The 16471-nt window shown below is 41.6% G+C and overlaps 1 protein-coding gene across 1 annotated transcript in view; it reads right to left on the reverse strand.

Moving 5' to 3' along the window:
* Positions 1-437: 437 nt before the first annotated feature.
* shisa9a (shisa family member 9a) overlaps positions 438-16471 on the reverse strand; it is a gene marked incomplete at both ends in the record, with an annotated part of 47917 nt that continues 31883 nt past the window's right edge. Inside the window, 2 exons of the mRNA XM_080517042.1 lie at positions 438-1399; positions 11224-11421. Of these exons, the coding sequence (XP_080373168.1) occupies positions 438-1399; positions 11224-11421 (1160 nt within the window). The remainder of the gene's footprint in view (positions 1400-11223; positions 11422-16471) is intronic.

A 16471-nucleotide genomic window follows, 5' to 3' on the forward strand; every position in this document is an offset into this window, starting at 1 on the left:
TGATCCCTTATATTGCTTCTTGGGTTGGTTTGCAAAGCCAATTCTTCATACATCCAGCAGTTTCCCACTTCAACCTCGGTGTGTTGTTGCACTGTAATACTCTGATATTGTCATTCCAGAGTTGATATTGACTGTGAGACAACACTAACATAAGCACAGGTGTCCAGACATCCCTGTTCTATGGGCTCTAAATATGATTACAGGTGCCACCCACCCAGCCGCCATCCTCTTGACAACAAAGGTCTGTTGAGTGATTTGATTGGTGAACTCTGTGAAAACGAGGATCACTCGGACACAGTTTACCAATGCGCCTCAGATGCCTCACATAAACACACATGTAAATATGCACCTTTGAACACCCCAGGAGTTGGCATATCCACATGTGCCACCACTCCACATGCATCCTTTCCCCTCTTTTTTGTCTCCCATTCTTCCTCTCACACAGTCACCTCTGTCTTGCTGTTGGTCACAAAGTAGGGCTGTGTGGGGAGGAAGTGTTGGCTGTGGCTCTGGCCTCTGGAGCCATGGAGCTGATTGGGCTCCAGTATGGTACACTGGGGCCTCTTGTGCCCGTAAGTCTTCCTCCGACCCACCGTCTCAGTCCCATCCCAGCCTTTTAGACCAAGCCCCACCCCATGGCCGGCCGCAATTGTGTTGGAACTGTATGCCAATGGGCGGCCCATGGTAGCCGAGTTTGGGCCAAAAGCTGTCCCAGCGGCCCTCGAGATACCCAGGGATGTGCCGCCTGGCATGGTCCCTGCCATGTGTGCCAGGGAGGTACCCCCAAGTCCTGGCGGCTTGCTACTGTGGCTGTGAATGTGACTGTGTGAGCTGTAGGCAGCATGGCCATGGCCACCTTTGGGCTTCTGGCCATTTGACTTGAGTCCCCCTCCTCCCCCACCGCTTAGGTGGCGTTCTGTTGGGAGGGTCGACACTGAGGAGATGGTCGGCATCTCAGTGATGTAGGTGGCCACCGGTTCTGGCGTCAGTGGACCCAAGGAGGTCATAGGAGTCATGGAGGTCATCGGGGTATGCGAGGTCATCGGGGTATGCGAGGTCATCGGGGTATGCGAGTTCATCAGGGTATGCGAGTTCATCGGGGTGTGTGAGGTCATCTGGGTGTGTGAGGTCATGGGCGTCAAAGAGGTCATGGGCGTCAAAGAGGTCATGGGCGTCATGGATGTCATTGGGGTCATTGAAGTCATCTGGGAATGGTTCATTGAATTGGAGGTCCGAGGGTTTGTATTCATCGGGTTGGTGGTCATCGGAGGAGTCATGGATGACATGTTCCCCATGGAGGGTCTGCAGTTGCCCATGGGCTGGAGAGGAAGGCCACCTTTTGTTGGCAGCTCCACCATCAGTCGATGCTTGTTGTAGAGTTCACCATTGTACTTGGCAGCTAGCAGAAGGAAAAAGACAGAAAAAGAAGAACCGTAAATGATTGTAACAATCACTATTAACATTTTCAGTTGAATGTTGATGTCTGGATTTTGCTTTCTCCACATTGGCTGCAAAATAGAGAGAAAAGCTGTTACATAGTGTGATTCAAAATAAGACATTCAGCAGTTTGCAGATCAGCTGCAAACCGAGACATGCACATGGGAGTGAGCACACGCAGCCAGAATTTTGGATTGCGCACATACAACATCCCGTCCCTTTTCACTCCCACAAGCTGAAAAGGTCGTATAAGAAATCCCCCATATTTTCACTTTGTTAGTCAGCCTCCTAACTGACCAAGCAAGGTCTCAGGGCTGCTGTTCACGCCTGCATGTGGAGGCCTGGGCTGCCACCGGGGGAGTGAAATCAAAAGTAAAAATAAAAAAAAAAGGCTCCTGAAAAAGCCAAGAAAACATTTTACTTCTGTGTGGGGGGTGAGAGGGGTGTTCAGAATAAAATGTAAAAGATTAATATCAGGGAAAAAGTGACAAGTTGGTGGTGATTTTCCAAGGAGGGGCTTCTTTTTGTCTACATAATGAAGAGAATATTTTCCAGAGACTGCTATGATTTGGTTTAGAGACTAATTCATGGCAATTCCCTACATTTCAAACAATGTGTTGTTTTAAAGCTTTTAAAGGTTCTTGGCTAATACGCACTGTTGTATTTTTTTTCTTTTCCTGGCTGATTTTCTTGAGCTCTCAAAATCACTTCTTTTCAAAATCTAAAAATATATTGGCAGTGTGTGATTGGATTGGGGTTTGGTGTTAACCGTGATGGACTGATGACCTGTTCATGCCCTGCCCTTTAACCACTGTCAGCTGGGTTAGACTCAAGCCTACGCTTCTCAAACTTGAGCAAGATGAGTGTTGAAGATAGATGAAAGTATGTCACATTGTGAAGATACAGAGAATTGGTGTATGTTTAAAAATAACAACAAAAAAAACCCTCTAAAGATATGGATCCAGTTTTTCATTTTGAGCAACAATGTTCAACTGGTGCACGATTACATTAGCTGCTATTCGCTCAGGACATCCTCTTTTCGTTGATAAGTGCTCCAAGTAGCCCTGCAGTTGTGCTGGCCCTCGAGAGATGAGCTCAAGATAAGTGCCAAAGCTTTGTGCTGTGCACAAATGGATTGAATTCTTATCAGAACATATTATGTTACCTTCCCGATGTAAGTACAAGTGGCTATAATGCATTGGTGTTGCATTGATCCCACATAATGACTTAATGTACTCAGTTATACCTTCAGTGACAAATGCCAAGTAGACTTTGAAGAGTACAAATGAATATATACACGTATAAAGCAAGCTAGCCCAACAGACACCAATGTATATCTTTTTTCAAGCATCTTTTTTTATCTCTGCTTCCCTGTGTGTGTGCATGCATGTCTCTTCAGCCTCGAGCATTCAACTCTAATGCCCCACATATATTTCTCCCTCTGTCAGTCAGTGTCACAGGGCTACAGCCTCCCTTATCACCATGAAATGTGGCCCTTTTTTTCCCCGTTGGATTGGCATTTGCAGCCGATTCATTACTCTTTAGCCTCTTGTTGCCTCCACGTCCTTGAAGATAAAGTTAACACTCTCCGAGTTTGCTTTGCCACTGTAACTATAAATCTCGTTTATCGCTCCACAGATGGAGGAGAGAAATGAGCCAGCGGACCCGTGAAAGGATAGCAGCAAGAAGGCGAGGGAGGAGGGGTGTTTGTGTGTGAGGATGAGTTTGGGGTTGGGGTGGAAGGGGGCTGCTTCTCTCCCGCCGAGCTGCCGCGAGACCGCCCCTGGGGATCAAACTTGCTCAGGCGACAGGTGAATCAATCTGGGGGTAGTCAGCTCAACGGTGTGCACATCCAGCAGGGTACGTGAGTGGAAAAGGAAAACACTGCTGTACACGCAGTGTTGGCTCGGCATGCCTCTGCCTGAGAAATCCAGCATCCCGCTGAGACTGACACACATTTTGCATAAGAAAATGAAATAAAATGTAAAAAAAAAACAACCTGAGCACTACTTCTCTAAAGTCTTTCAGTACCAATAACATCAAATCTTTAATAGCGTGACACCTGGATATCACTCGGCATTGTTTTCTGGATTACTTTTTCTGAACTTTGCAAGACAGTGACAGCAGAGGTGGACAAGAGTTAGCACAAAAGAGTGGAGTCAACCGATATGAAGCAAAGGTCTAATCATGTTGAGATTGAGTGGTGGTCTCAGCTGCAGAGGGCAATTTCTCCACTTCACTTAGGAGCCTCCTCAATCTCCCTTTTACTCAGATGGGTAATCTGCTGCCGAGGCAGTGAAGGGGTTTATAGTCATTAGTCTTTCAAGCATTTTACATTTAACAAGTTTTGTTTTTCCCAATTTCAAAAGCCTAATGCATTGCTAAGTTTGTTTTTTGTATTCATGAGCCAAAATATCCATTAGTCTTCATCTCATGAAGGCTTTATGTAGTGAATGTTGTCTGGAAGAGGTTTTCCCTCTCCCATTTTCTCTCCCTTTTTGGCAAAAACTATTCAAAAATGGTCTAAGATGAAGATAATCAATGTTGGTGCTGCACGTGAGTTCTCAGTTGCTGGCCAGTTTTCATTGGTGATTGTAGCACTCAAACAAGGCCATTGGAGACACACAGAAGAAAACGGGGCATAAAAAGTCCATGGAGTTTGTCTAACAACTCATACTTATAGCCATGATTAATGTCAATCAATTTTCCACTTTGGTTTTAATCGAAATATTTCAGCCACTGATGAGTTAATTCCATTTAAATTTCATATTGTCAGGCACAGATGTCAACAACAATTTCACCTTCACCTCACATATATGTCAAGAGAAGATGCATATTTGACTTTTTCCATTATCCTAGTAAAATCTTGACAAACCTGGTAATCCTCTCACAAGCTAAACATTTGCTTTCTAAAATCCATCTATCATCCAACTTCTACACCCACTTTATTCAAACAAGGATTACAGGGACGCTGAACTGCATCCCTCCTGCATAGGGCACAAGGCAGCCAGTCCCTCGGCAGTTCAAGGACAGGACAATTTACAGCCATCAATTAACCAAATGCAAGTGTCTTTGGATTGTGGGTGGAAGCTGAAGTGCCTGTAGAAAACCCACGTTATTTCTTTTTCGGTTTTCATCGGCCCCATCCTCACAACAAATCAGTGTACCAGTCACCTAGCAACCAGTTTTATAACATAGAGAAGGACAGAAAACTGAGAAAACGTTTTTTTTTTTTTTTTTTTTTTAAGGCTGATTCTTCACTTACCATTTCCAATAGAATGAATATTTGGGTTTATTTTTATTTATTTTGTTTGGAATTCTAAAGACTGGAAAGCACGTCCATAACTACAATTTTTGGGATATGTGAGACAGTGAAGGAGCCTGTCGAAGCCTTCAATGTTGTGGAAATTGATGCTGAATGTGAAGGAGATGTCAACACTGTCACGAACAACTGATATCATTGGTGATAAAGTGGTCCCTTCATAGGATTTAGTTATCTTACGCTACATCAATAACCCAAGACCTTCAATGTCTTTGACCCACTGCATGATGAAGAGACTATCAAATAGTCACAATTCATTTATAATTTACCAATTCATTAAAATATCTTTATTTTGTGGAGTTTGTGGAGCTTTGAGTTTTGCAGCAACTATAGGTTAATTTAATTAGTTGTAATCTACAACATTGAGTTGGGAACAAACCTAACGCCACAGTTTGTGTGTTTCAATTTTGTAAAGTCATTTGTTTTTATATATATTAATTGTGTGATAAATGATATGCTTGCTGGGTTGTCGCAGAGCTCTTTTACAAGAACGAGTACCCCGCTCAATATTGGACCTGATACTCGAAACTGGAATCGGTATCTGTACATCCCCCAAAACAGTGTTTATGCTATTTACTTTGTTCTCATATACAGGTATATACAGTATACTGGTGATATAGAGGAATAAAAGTCATTGAGCTATAGAAACTTGAACTATATGAATAAATGAAACTGAGCAAGTCAAACTGCTGAGGATTTACTTTGACGGTCATTTGCTGTAAGTGAAACTATTCACAGCCATAGTAAGACGGGACCTTCTCCTTGGGGTTTATGACAGTTGTCGGACTGAGCAGAGCGTTTGTGGATGAGACGTGGGCCATAATTGGTCATTTGTACTTGCAGAAGACGGTGTCCTGCACTGAGCTGAGTTACGGGCCTGTATCCAGGGACCGTTATTAGCTGGTTTTTGCCTGGGTTGTTGTTAGAATTCAATAGTGACCTTATATAGATACACCAGGGGGCCAGAGGAGATGAGTATTGATTGACAGGAATGTGGCTCATCAGCTGTGTGGTAGACCATTGAGAAAGTGGCCGAGGCAATTAAAGAAATGGGGGAGTTTGGTGTTTGTCAAGGAAACTGCCATCATTCTGTGGCTTTGTTCACCTTCTGATGTGGTCAACATTCAGCAGGAACACCTACTGTTATCTCTTGTCTTTTTTTTCTCTGTCCATTTTCTCCATCTTAACTTCTGTCGCTGTGTTTCTCTAAACATACATTTTCCACAGCTCATGTGTGACATTTTTATAGTTTGACATAGTAATCTGCTGTTTGCCTCCTGGAATCGCCAACTGCTCTGCTCTGTATCTCTGGACAGCTTCCCAATCATTTTCGTAGGTTCCTTTTTGAATACCACTTGTGGAATGGAAATCTGTCAATCAAGCAGAAGCCCGAGGGGGGAGACCTCCCTTCAATTACAGAAATGGAATCAGATATGAGCCTCTATAAGGGGGGAACGAGATTAGCAGCTCAATGATTCTTTAAGGAGCGATATGATGCGTGATGGATTGTGGTGGGAGGAGAAGTAGTTTGGGACGGAGGAGAAACGAAGAGGTAAAGGAAGGAAAATCCAGGGAGAGACAGGAGAAGGTGGTTGATAAAGGTGGCGGTTTTGAAGGAGGGAGAGAGAAAATGGGAAATGGGAAGAGGTGGGAGGGAGTGAGCAGGAGAAAAGGTGAGAGGAAAGGAAGGGGACAAGAGAGAGAAGCAGAGAGGGAATAACCAGCATGGACAGTTAAGGTTTGGAAATCAAACGGGAGGTGGGGCTCCAGAGAGAGGTGAAAGTAAGACGAGTCACATTTCAGATTCAGGAAAGATGAAGAGATGGAAGGGATGAAGTGTGGCGTACATCCACATTCATTTTCATCTGTGAAAAAATGGTTAGAACCTGATTGTACACATTTTCTCCATTGTGAATGACACTGACATCTCTACATTTTATCCCATTAACTTGAAATCAGGAACGCTTACTTCGACTTAAGAACGTAACCACAGCCAGACTTCTACGGCCACAGTCAATCACCGCTTTCAGACTGTGTCAGTACTATAAAAAAAGGAATCAGCTGAAGGAAACCTAATACTGCCTTGGAAAAATAACATATTGCCGTGAACGTTCAGTCTAATACATTAGTTATATAGTTGGGCGGGTAGTTCTGTCCAAAATCAGTGGCATTGGAACATTTGTGAGGAGAGTATTTAGAATATATTTGCGTATCATCGCAAATGAATAAATCAATGCTATTTCATCAGAATCAGAATGAAATGTCCAAGGTTGCCAGAAAACACAGTTTTGTTTACTTAAATTACAAAACAAAAACCCTCTCCGAATTAACATTTGTCTGTCAGCATTAACTAATTTTTTCTTGCAAGCCTTATGGCAGCAATGACAGCTTCTAGTGTTTAATATCCAATAAGAAGCCTCTGGCCCCTGTGTGTTGCTTCCAAAAGTATTCAACCTTAGGAGGGTTAAAATTCGTATAATGTAAGTTTGCACAAGTTCTTTCTACAAGAGCAGATTTTGGTCAGGACTCATTGCTGGCCACTTTAAGACTGTCTCTCTTTTCCTTTCTCTTGTTGGATGTCGTGTATGCTTTGGCTCATTATTCTGTGCAGACACCCGACACTTTCATCTCTGAGAATTTACATCGCGTATTTCTCATTCACGGTTTTGGCACATTTCTCTCTGAAGTGTATTGGATATCAACTGATTTAATCATTCAGTTGATAGAGTTAATGTATCCAGTACCATTGGCAGTAAAGAAGCCAAACAGCGTCATGATACCTCCACCGTGTTTTCTAGTGCATAGACAATATTTACTTTTGTTGCCTTTGCAAACAAACATCTGCTTTCACACAAAGGTCTGAATAGAACTCATCTTTTTGAATTCAGTGCTTGAGTTTTTTTTTTTTTTTTTTTTTATTAAGTTGCTTCTTTGCTCTGCGTCTAGGAACCGTCAGTGTTTACTTTGATGCTTGTTAACAGTTCAAACTGGGATTTCACCAAATGTTTACAATTGGAAACACCTTTAGATGGTTGAATGGCCGATGATTGATGGATTCAGTGCAGCTGAGTCTGATTTCATTATGTTTATTGGAGAAACTAATTTGATCTTCATCAGATTGCTTAATTGATGAGAAGGGGCCAGTTCAGTTTTCGTATATCCATGTTGCTGTCAAGACAAGATTGTGTACCTGTTATAAAAAAAAAAAAAATACTCTGAAGACTTCGAAAATTAAAACACAATGTCAAAAGGTGAGTAAAGCACGAGTCTCTAAGTTTGTCGTCGTTGAAACGTTGTTTCATTGGAGTGATGTAATGATTATAAGGTATGTGAGAAATGCTGGGGTCTCTGTGAGGCAGAGTCCATGATGATTATGTGTGAAGCACACATTTCAATCACTACCCCTCTCCTAAAACAGTTTCAAGGAGGGATCTGTTGGGACGTGACTGAATTTGATTAAGATTCCCACTGTCTTGATTCAATTCAGAATTGGTTCACAATTCAACACGACTCCAGCGAACAGATAGAACAAATTATTTCAAGGCTTTATCAGCTAAATTAGCAGTTAGGCGCATGCAGCTCTTTTTTATTTGAAAAGCAAATTACATACGGGCAGAAATGTAATAAAGTCAAATACTTACTGACCGACATCATTGTCTTATTCTCTTCAGTAAAACAATTTATGTGTTTTCTTTGTCCGGACACACTCAGACCACAGAGTGCTGCACTGTGTGTTGGTGGTCTTGTCTGTTAATGCAGCAGCACTGTGCTTCTCCAACATCGGTCTCTGGGTGATAACATTTCATCTTCCAAAGTTATGCCTTTATTAAATTATTCAGTTGTTAAATCTAAAATGCTCCCAAATGCTTCATTTCACTCGGAGGCAAATTCCCAGACAACCCAAATACGTTCAGCATTTTTATTTTATTTTTTTTGTGCTATGAAGTTTTTTTCACAAGCACATTGAAAAAGTTGAGAAATTTGTGAATCCTGCTTAGAAGGCTCACCAGAAAATAAATGTTCAATTTGGTGTTTGAGTGAATTTATGCAACCTCTCATTGAGAAGTTAATCCTTTGCAGACACAATGTGGAGATGTGCATCCAAATATTGACTTTTCTTTAAAACATGGCCCTTCGGGTTGCAAGCAGACCATTACAGCTCAAATTTGAATTGATTTCAACATAATGCTACAGGAGCAAGAGGGAGAAACCACATGTGGTTAAAAAGGTCTATACCAGGCCAGTAAACCCACCAAGCAAACTTTTCAATTTCAAAGAAAACCTTGATTTTTATTACATTTCCTCACTATACTCAGTGCCACAAAAAAGAAAAATGTCAGTCTTAACCCAATAGTTCGATCTATCTACCCATGTAGAATTTATTGTTATTACATGTCCATGGACTTCTTTATTGTCTTGTATTGTTTGTCTGCACTAGCTAAAAATAATAATGATAATACTAATATTTTCCAAAATGTAAATTTGTCTCACATTTTATAAAAGTGTTTCACGGCCACCGTCGTTTACAGATTCCAGTAACTTTGCTAGAATATCCTTGTACCTATTATTCCTCAACCTGCCTCGTCTGTTTTCCCCTCGGATACAGATTTCATTCATTTCCCAAAATGCCAACCTCAATCCCCAGAGCATGTGTTGCATCCATCTGTTGTGTTTACTTGCGGTGAGATGAAAAGGAGCAGTATAGCCTGACATCAGAGAATACGGTTCTCCAGTTGCGAAACAGTGAGGTTGCACCCTCCTCCTCAAATTGCGGCACATCTCGTGGTTTCGCTGCACTCTGATCTATTGAAGCTGCTGTCAGTGGAGGAATTGGCATGTCTGCTTCTCCTATGATGGATTTCTTTTCTCCTCGCTGAATATTGGTGCGAACGGTTGAGTTGTGAAAGAATCTCTTTGTTCTTTGATCCTCAGGGACTGACATCAAGATGTCTTGTGTTGGTACTCTGGAAAACTGAGCAATTTTCTGCAATCAAACAGAGCTACAGCTGCACTGGAAATATCGAGACATTGTCTGATGTCTAAATTTGGCCCCTTTTCTGTGAATTATGAAAATACGTCATCAAACGGTACAGTTGTCAGGTTCCAGGACTCGGGATGACAGTGTTAATCATTGGGGTTTTTTGGGTGGTTTTTTTTTCTGATGCTCTTTCTCAAAACTCAACCTAAAATGATCTTGTCCACTCAAACTTAGTCAACCGTTTGTCTTATTTCAATTTAACAGGCAGTTATATAAACGGCAACTGTAATTACACAACTTCTCCTTGCTTCAGGGGCACAGAACAGTGCTCAGAATAAACAACCATGATCATCTATTACTGTAACATGTCACGGATGAGTCAAGGCTCTCGAACAGCACCGTGGTGCAGGAATCATAAAACACTAAAATGCAGGAAGTCTGTGACTATTTGTTATCAGAAGCAATTTTTCCCCTCACATTTCCACTCGCAACGGGCAGAAAAAAGGTTTTCGAGGACAAGGTCTACAGAATCGTTTTTCTAATGAAGGACCGACGTGCAGACAAATGGCATCTTGTAACTGTTTATACAGAAATCTAAATGTATTTGTAGATGATATCTGGAGCGAGTGGGTTGCATTCTGATTCAAGTTGGAAAAGAGTACCTGTCTGGCATAGATAAGCGGACGAACACAGGCTGAAAAATGGATGTGTCACTTTAAATGAGTTTGGTTTATTATGAAAATATACTGACGAATAACATGTGGGTAAAAAAAAGAAAGAAAGAAAAAAAAGCAGCCATACCTGCAAAGTGAGTCTGAGTTTAGTGAGATGAATTAAGCAGTCAAGAAGCTTGATTAGCTGTTTGTGTCTTACAAAATGTCAATTTTTGTAGTGCCACCAGTTTTAGCAGCCACATCTACACTGCCTGATTGCTTGAATTTATTTTTAATTTCCATTATATCTGTGTCTATGTAAAGTATGAAGGTATCCACTTACATTTTTTTTTTTTACTTTTCATTATTTTGAGTATAATATTGTTGGGTTGCTGTGATACATTAGCTGACCTGTCAGTATTGCTTGTGTTTATCTAACAGCTGAGTCAATGTGGAATTCCAGGTGAATCATCAATTGGAGGATGATTCATCTGGATGGAAACTTCAGGTGTTGTAATTGTGTCACTGATTGCAAAGTGTTACTTCTATGTACTTTCTCCAGACCTTTGAGAAAATAAATTGAATAACATGTGTCTTTGTGAAATGTTTCAACCAGGTTATAGGATGTATTATCTGCAAACATTGAAAGTAATGATGTTCGCTATACATGGTCATTTTGCGTCCTGCTGCGGAGATGTGGAAAGATGTAATGAATAGAAAGTGCAGATTTACATTGAAAAGAGAAAGATAAATAGGTAAATTACTAAGGGTTCACTCAGTGCTGGAGAGTTACTTTGAGGCTGTCATGCATAGAAACCATGAGCAACACTCACCTACAGCCTTCAGGGAGGCGTACTTGTTGAGATCCTTGTTTTGGAGCTGTTGCTGTTGTTGTTGCTGCTGCTGTTGTTGTTGGTGCTGCTGCTGCTGCTGCTGTTCGTAGACGTGAGCCAGCTGGCTGAGGGCGGGGTATGGGTGCTGCTGAACCATGTTTGAGCCCGGTCCCACATTGTTGTTAATCTGACCACCCTCTGTGGACAAAGAGACACAGCCAGGACAAGGTTACACAGTCACATTCAAAGTACCTGACAGCAATAGCTCACTCCCATTTTTTATTCTATTCTTTTTTTTTTTTTTTTTTAGCTTGTGCAACCTGCTCTTTAATACTGCTGCTTCAGTCAATGTTCCACATGCTTCGCAGTTCTCAGGACTCATGAGCATCAGCTGACAGACTTGTGCCATCCTCTCCAGCTGCTGCCTATTGTATGACTAAACTGCCTGATACACATTTGGACAGCGTCCAGCATGTACATGCACAGTACGAAAGCTGCACCTGGCGTCTATTACATGAGACTTTATGAGTAATTTCATCACATGTGCTACTATATTTGTGCCGGTACTCAAGCTGGAGTGCACTGTGAATATACAATTTCACTGACTTAATAAACTGTCGTTTTAGATGCACATTTGACTCAAGCGCCTCGTCCTCCCCATCTGGAGGGCACCGTGCATCAATCCTAAATCCAGGTTTCAGCTGTGTGTGGAGAAATGCGAGAGCCCTCAGTGAGAGCTGGCCATCACTACTGTTGAGAATGTCTCCAATGAGGTAAAAATGAGAAGGATATTAGTGTTTTCCAATAAAAAGTGACATTTTAACAGTGGTTCAGCAACTGAAAATTAGCTGTACTTTATGTAGGGGAACATGATTTGTGTCACACAGCAGTAATATCTCCAGTTATATCCTGAGCTTTGGGGCATTTCAGTGTGGGCGTTAATGATGGTTGCTTTTATAGGTACCGACCGAATTCCGCCGATACTATCGAGTACTGATTCACGCAAAATGAAACGGCACCATTTTTCAGTAGCTAAATATATCCTTGTGACAGTGGTGGAGTGGAAGAGTAGGTGATTTTCCGAGCCGGACTTGAACAGAACCTTGTACGAGTGTAATAATGTCACCAGTCAAAGGAGCAAGCGTGGAGCTGGGCTTTAATTTGTGCATTAAGACACGTGGTTTTGTTTTATTTGTTCAAGTTTACATATATAGAAATAAAGGTTAAATTGAAAAGTTTTGAGATTTTATTAATAAACAAATTAGACTTCATTACGACATAAACACACAAAAGCCCTGAAAATTGGACAATACAAAATGCTAAAAGAATAGCAGTTGGCTAGATAGACTTTGACTACTTGCACAAAAAATGCATAGCGACATGACAACAGCATCAACTGAATAGTGAAATATAATTCAACCATGAAATTGCCTTCCCATTTGTTATGATGAGGAAGTATTGTTGGTGAACATACTTATGTAGAATCCAACTATATGTTGCTGACAGGACTGAAGGCTATAGCAGGTGGAAATATGTTGATTTCAGGTGGTCACTCATTGTATTTTATCGCTCAGGCATACGAAACATGTCAAAAATGCAACTTTTTCATTTTAATTCAATTGAGTTGCTGGTGGAAAATGGAAGTCACTGTGTCACTTTGACCACTCAGCAAATTCAAAAGTCTTGTTTTCACACCTTGGTTGCACTAACAACACCAAACAGGGATCAGGGTAGTAACATCTGCTGAGTTCAGTATCTGACCACGACCTGCTCGTTGTGGAGCTTTCAGCTGATGGTAAGACATGAGACCCTTGCTCAGCCCTGGTAAATATTAGAACTACAACAGTCTGTTAACACCATGGATAATGTGCAACAACTCTAACTTTCATGTGCTTGTTATAATGCATCACTACTGTCTTTACTACACGCCATTCTTCCTAAAAACCACTCCACATCATTGCCCAACACTCGACAGTTTTCGCACGCACGCACGCACGCATGCACGCATGCACAGGCAGTCTCTCACCCCCACACCTGACCTGCCGCCTTCTTGCCAATCACAGGCAAACTCACTCTAATGGTGCGTAGTAACAAAAGAATAGGAACCAACCGAACATTGTCAGTGAACCTTAACATTGCAACAATAGCACAACTGCAGAGATGTTACACTATTTTTGTCATTTACCTGAGTAAAAACATATATTGGCAGATCCTCGGCCACAAGCTGGGTCCCCACCAGGCCACCCCGAGATCCAATCCTCCACCAATTGTTCAGCGCCTTTCCTCAATTATCATATACTGCTAAGTCACAGGATGTACTACAGCTCTCTTCCACCTGGTCCAAGAAGCAGTATACATGCTATATTCATTACAGTGTCATGGTTTGCGAAACTGGCAAAGTGTAACATCTTCCTCTAATTAAAAAAGTGACAATTCCATTTCAAAAGATGTGCAGAGGACCGAGCAATGGTGAACTGCTGTAGCCGGGCTGCACAGTTTGGCTTTCAAGCTCAGCTGAATGTTAAACTAGAACGTGGGAATTGTTCTTTCGTTACGCTGAACCTGACAGATAATTGCAAATTCCTGTTACTGAAGGCAAAGGTATCCCTGCGAAGTGAATACATTCTGCTAAAAGCCTCGCTACTGCCACTTGGTAATTTGAAAGAGATGAGAAAAGTTAAAAAAATTGAGAGGAGAGAGAGAGAGAGAGAGAGAGAGAGAGAGAGAGAGAGAGAGAGAGAGAGAGAGAGAGAGAGAGAGAGAGAGAGAGAGAGAGAGAGAGAGAAGAGAGAGAGAGAGAGAGAGAGAGAGAGAGAGAGAGAGAGAGAGAGGGAGAGAGAGAGAGAGAGAGAAGAGAGAGAGAGAGAGAGAGAGAGAGAGAGAGAGAGAGAGAGAGGAGAGAGAGAGAGAGAGAGAGAGAGAGAAGAAGTCATGAGGTGGAAAATACAAGATGGTAAGACAGATAAGGAGATTGGCAGTCTGTCTAAGAGTCCCAAGGTGTTCCTTCATTCTCATCCCGCCTTTTCTTAAAGCTGCCATTCAGATGACCTTTTGTTGCTCTACCACAAACAGAAATAGGGAAGTTGTGTGGCGACAAGCCGATGATATCGATTACCTCCACCTTTTTCTCCCCGTTTCATCTCAGCCAGCCACGTATTGTCGGGGCTCCGATGTGCGCACAAAGGCCTTAAACCTGCAGCGCTCCAACGTCAAGCCGGAGCAAGTTGTTTTGTTACTAATCAAACACTTAGCTCTGGCTCCGACTCGAACCACAAACACACAGCGCCTGACTGACGAGGTGGAGAAAGAGTGGAGGCAATCGAAAAGAACATGGAAGAAAGAGAGAGAGGGAGATGCGAAAGTAAAGACTCCCTGATGTGATGAAATGTCCTGTGGTGTTTGGAAAAAAAAAACACCAACCTGATGAAAGAGGGTTCAAACACGGCAGTGGAGCAGAAACTAGGATGACGTATCTCCATGGTGCATACGATGGTTAATGTCATTGTGTTTGACTGTGTTGGTTTGGTAACACTGACTCACTGAGGGCTTCATGAATGTTGGTGAGCAGAAAGCCAGTGTGTGAGAGGGCCGGGCAGCGTAGAGAGACAGAGAGGAAGAGGAGTGTCATGGGTGGAATGGATTAGGAAGAAAAAAAGATGCTGAAGGCTTTGAGTTATCAAGATGTTGAAGCACTTTCTTTCTCATGAATTTGAAAGAATTTGTGAAAAATAAAAACTGTGTTCACTCCAGTCACGATAAAAGCCGTTCCGCGGCTTTATTTTTCATGGCAGGCCAAAATGGCTGGCATGAGGTCACCTATTTTCTCATTTCGTAATGGATTTGGTCTGGTTGAGGAGCACATTTGTGAAATTCAATATCCTATCAAAGCTCAGGTGTGCCTTCTTTTCAGGCACTCTGCCATGAATTGATTCACAGTGAATCCATAAGCAGCCATGGATACGGCACCGTAGAAATGCAGAATACATTGTGACATAAAGAAAATGATATCTGTGAAAGAGGAAATTAGCTTACATCCAGACAACAACTGCTTTACGTTGGTAATGGACAACAACCTGCTGAAGAGCCTGATGTGATGAAAGGTGAAATTATACCCTCACTGAGCTGCAACTAAACACCTGCCTGCAGACATTGTACATTTTAGCTTCGAGCTATTGTTTCTCGATTTGGAAAAGATGTGCAACAATGCTACAGCACATCATGACTGCACAGTCAATATAAAGCAGGATATTCAATGCAACGATACATAGAATTTTCAAAGTATTCCTTTACGTTAAGTCGATGTATCGATACTTATGTAAAATATATTAATTCACCTTTTTTATTAGGTGAAATGCATCTACAAATTCTGATAAAATGATGACGTAAAATTTAAACATTAAATTTATTTACACATAACTCATTATTGCTTTGTCAGCATGAATATACCAGCTTAATCTGACGCATTGATCTTAAATCAACTGGTGCGATTGTTGTGAGTCAGACACTAAATCATTCTCCGAATAAGAACATAGTCCTCACCAGGCTGCACTACATACTGTATATATATATATGAAAAAAACTGAGTTCCAATTAAAAATTCTCTTTTGGAAAGACTTTTCTTTTGAAAAGGCTTTTATTGATAAAACACAAACAGGACTTCTTGGTTTTATTTGATTTTTCTTTGAGTCAGTCCGCCGAGCCTGTCTCCCACTGTATTTGATTTGCTATGTCAATCGAGGCTTCAATCAAGATGCTTTACCTACTCACTGGTTATATCTGCCGTGTTTACATGCGGGAAATTCTTGAGTGTCTTGTCTTTGGGAGGATATTGCAAAGGTACGGGATGTTAAAGCTAAAGGAGACGATCAACGTTAAGTTTGTAAATGGATTTCCACGGTCTAAGTAAATGTTTGCCAAGTCTTCAATCCAAAAAACTGTTTGCAAGGATTCTTTATAGAATTTTCTTCTCCTTTCAGGAAGTGGAGAAACTCATGCAACCTCAGACAGAAAAAAACCACAAAAAATCACAGAGGATTAATCTTGACCAACTTCCATAATGAGTTCAAGATAATGGTGCGCATGCGAAGTAGCCTCATTATCGAAAAGTTTCGTTTACTCCGTTTTCATAGAGACGGAGTCAAATTATCATCGAAAAGTTCCACCCTGGGAGCCATTTTCAACAAGTTGTGTCTTCAGTGGCTCCGAGCTCATTTGTGGTGTAAACAGGCCCCCAAAGCACAACAAAAGT

Source organism: Blennius ocellaris (genome assembly GCF_963422515.1).
Source record: "Blennius ocellaris genome assembly, chromosome: 21".
NCBI classification, from domain to species: Eukaryota; Metazoa; Chordata; class Actinopteri; order Blenniiformes; family Blenniidae; genus Blennius; species Blennius ocellaris.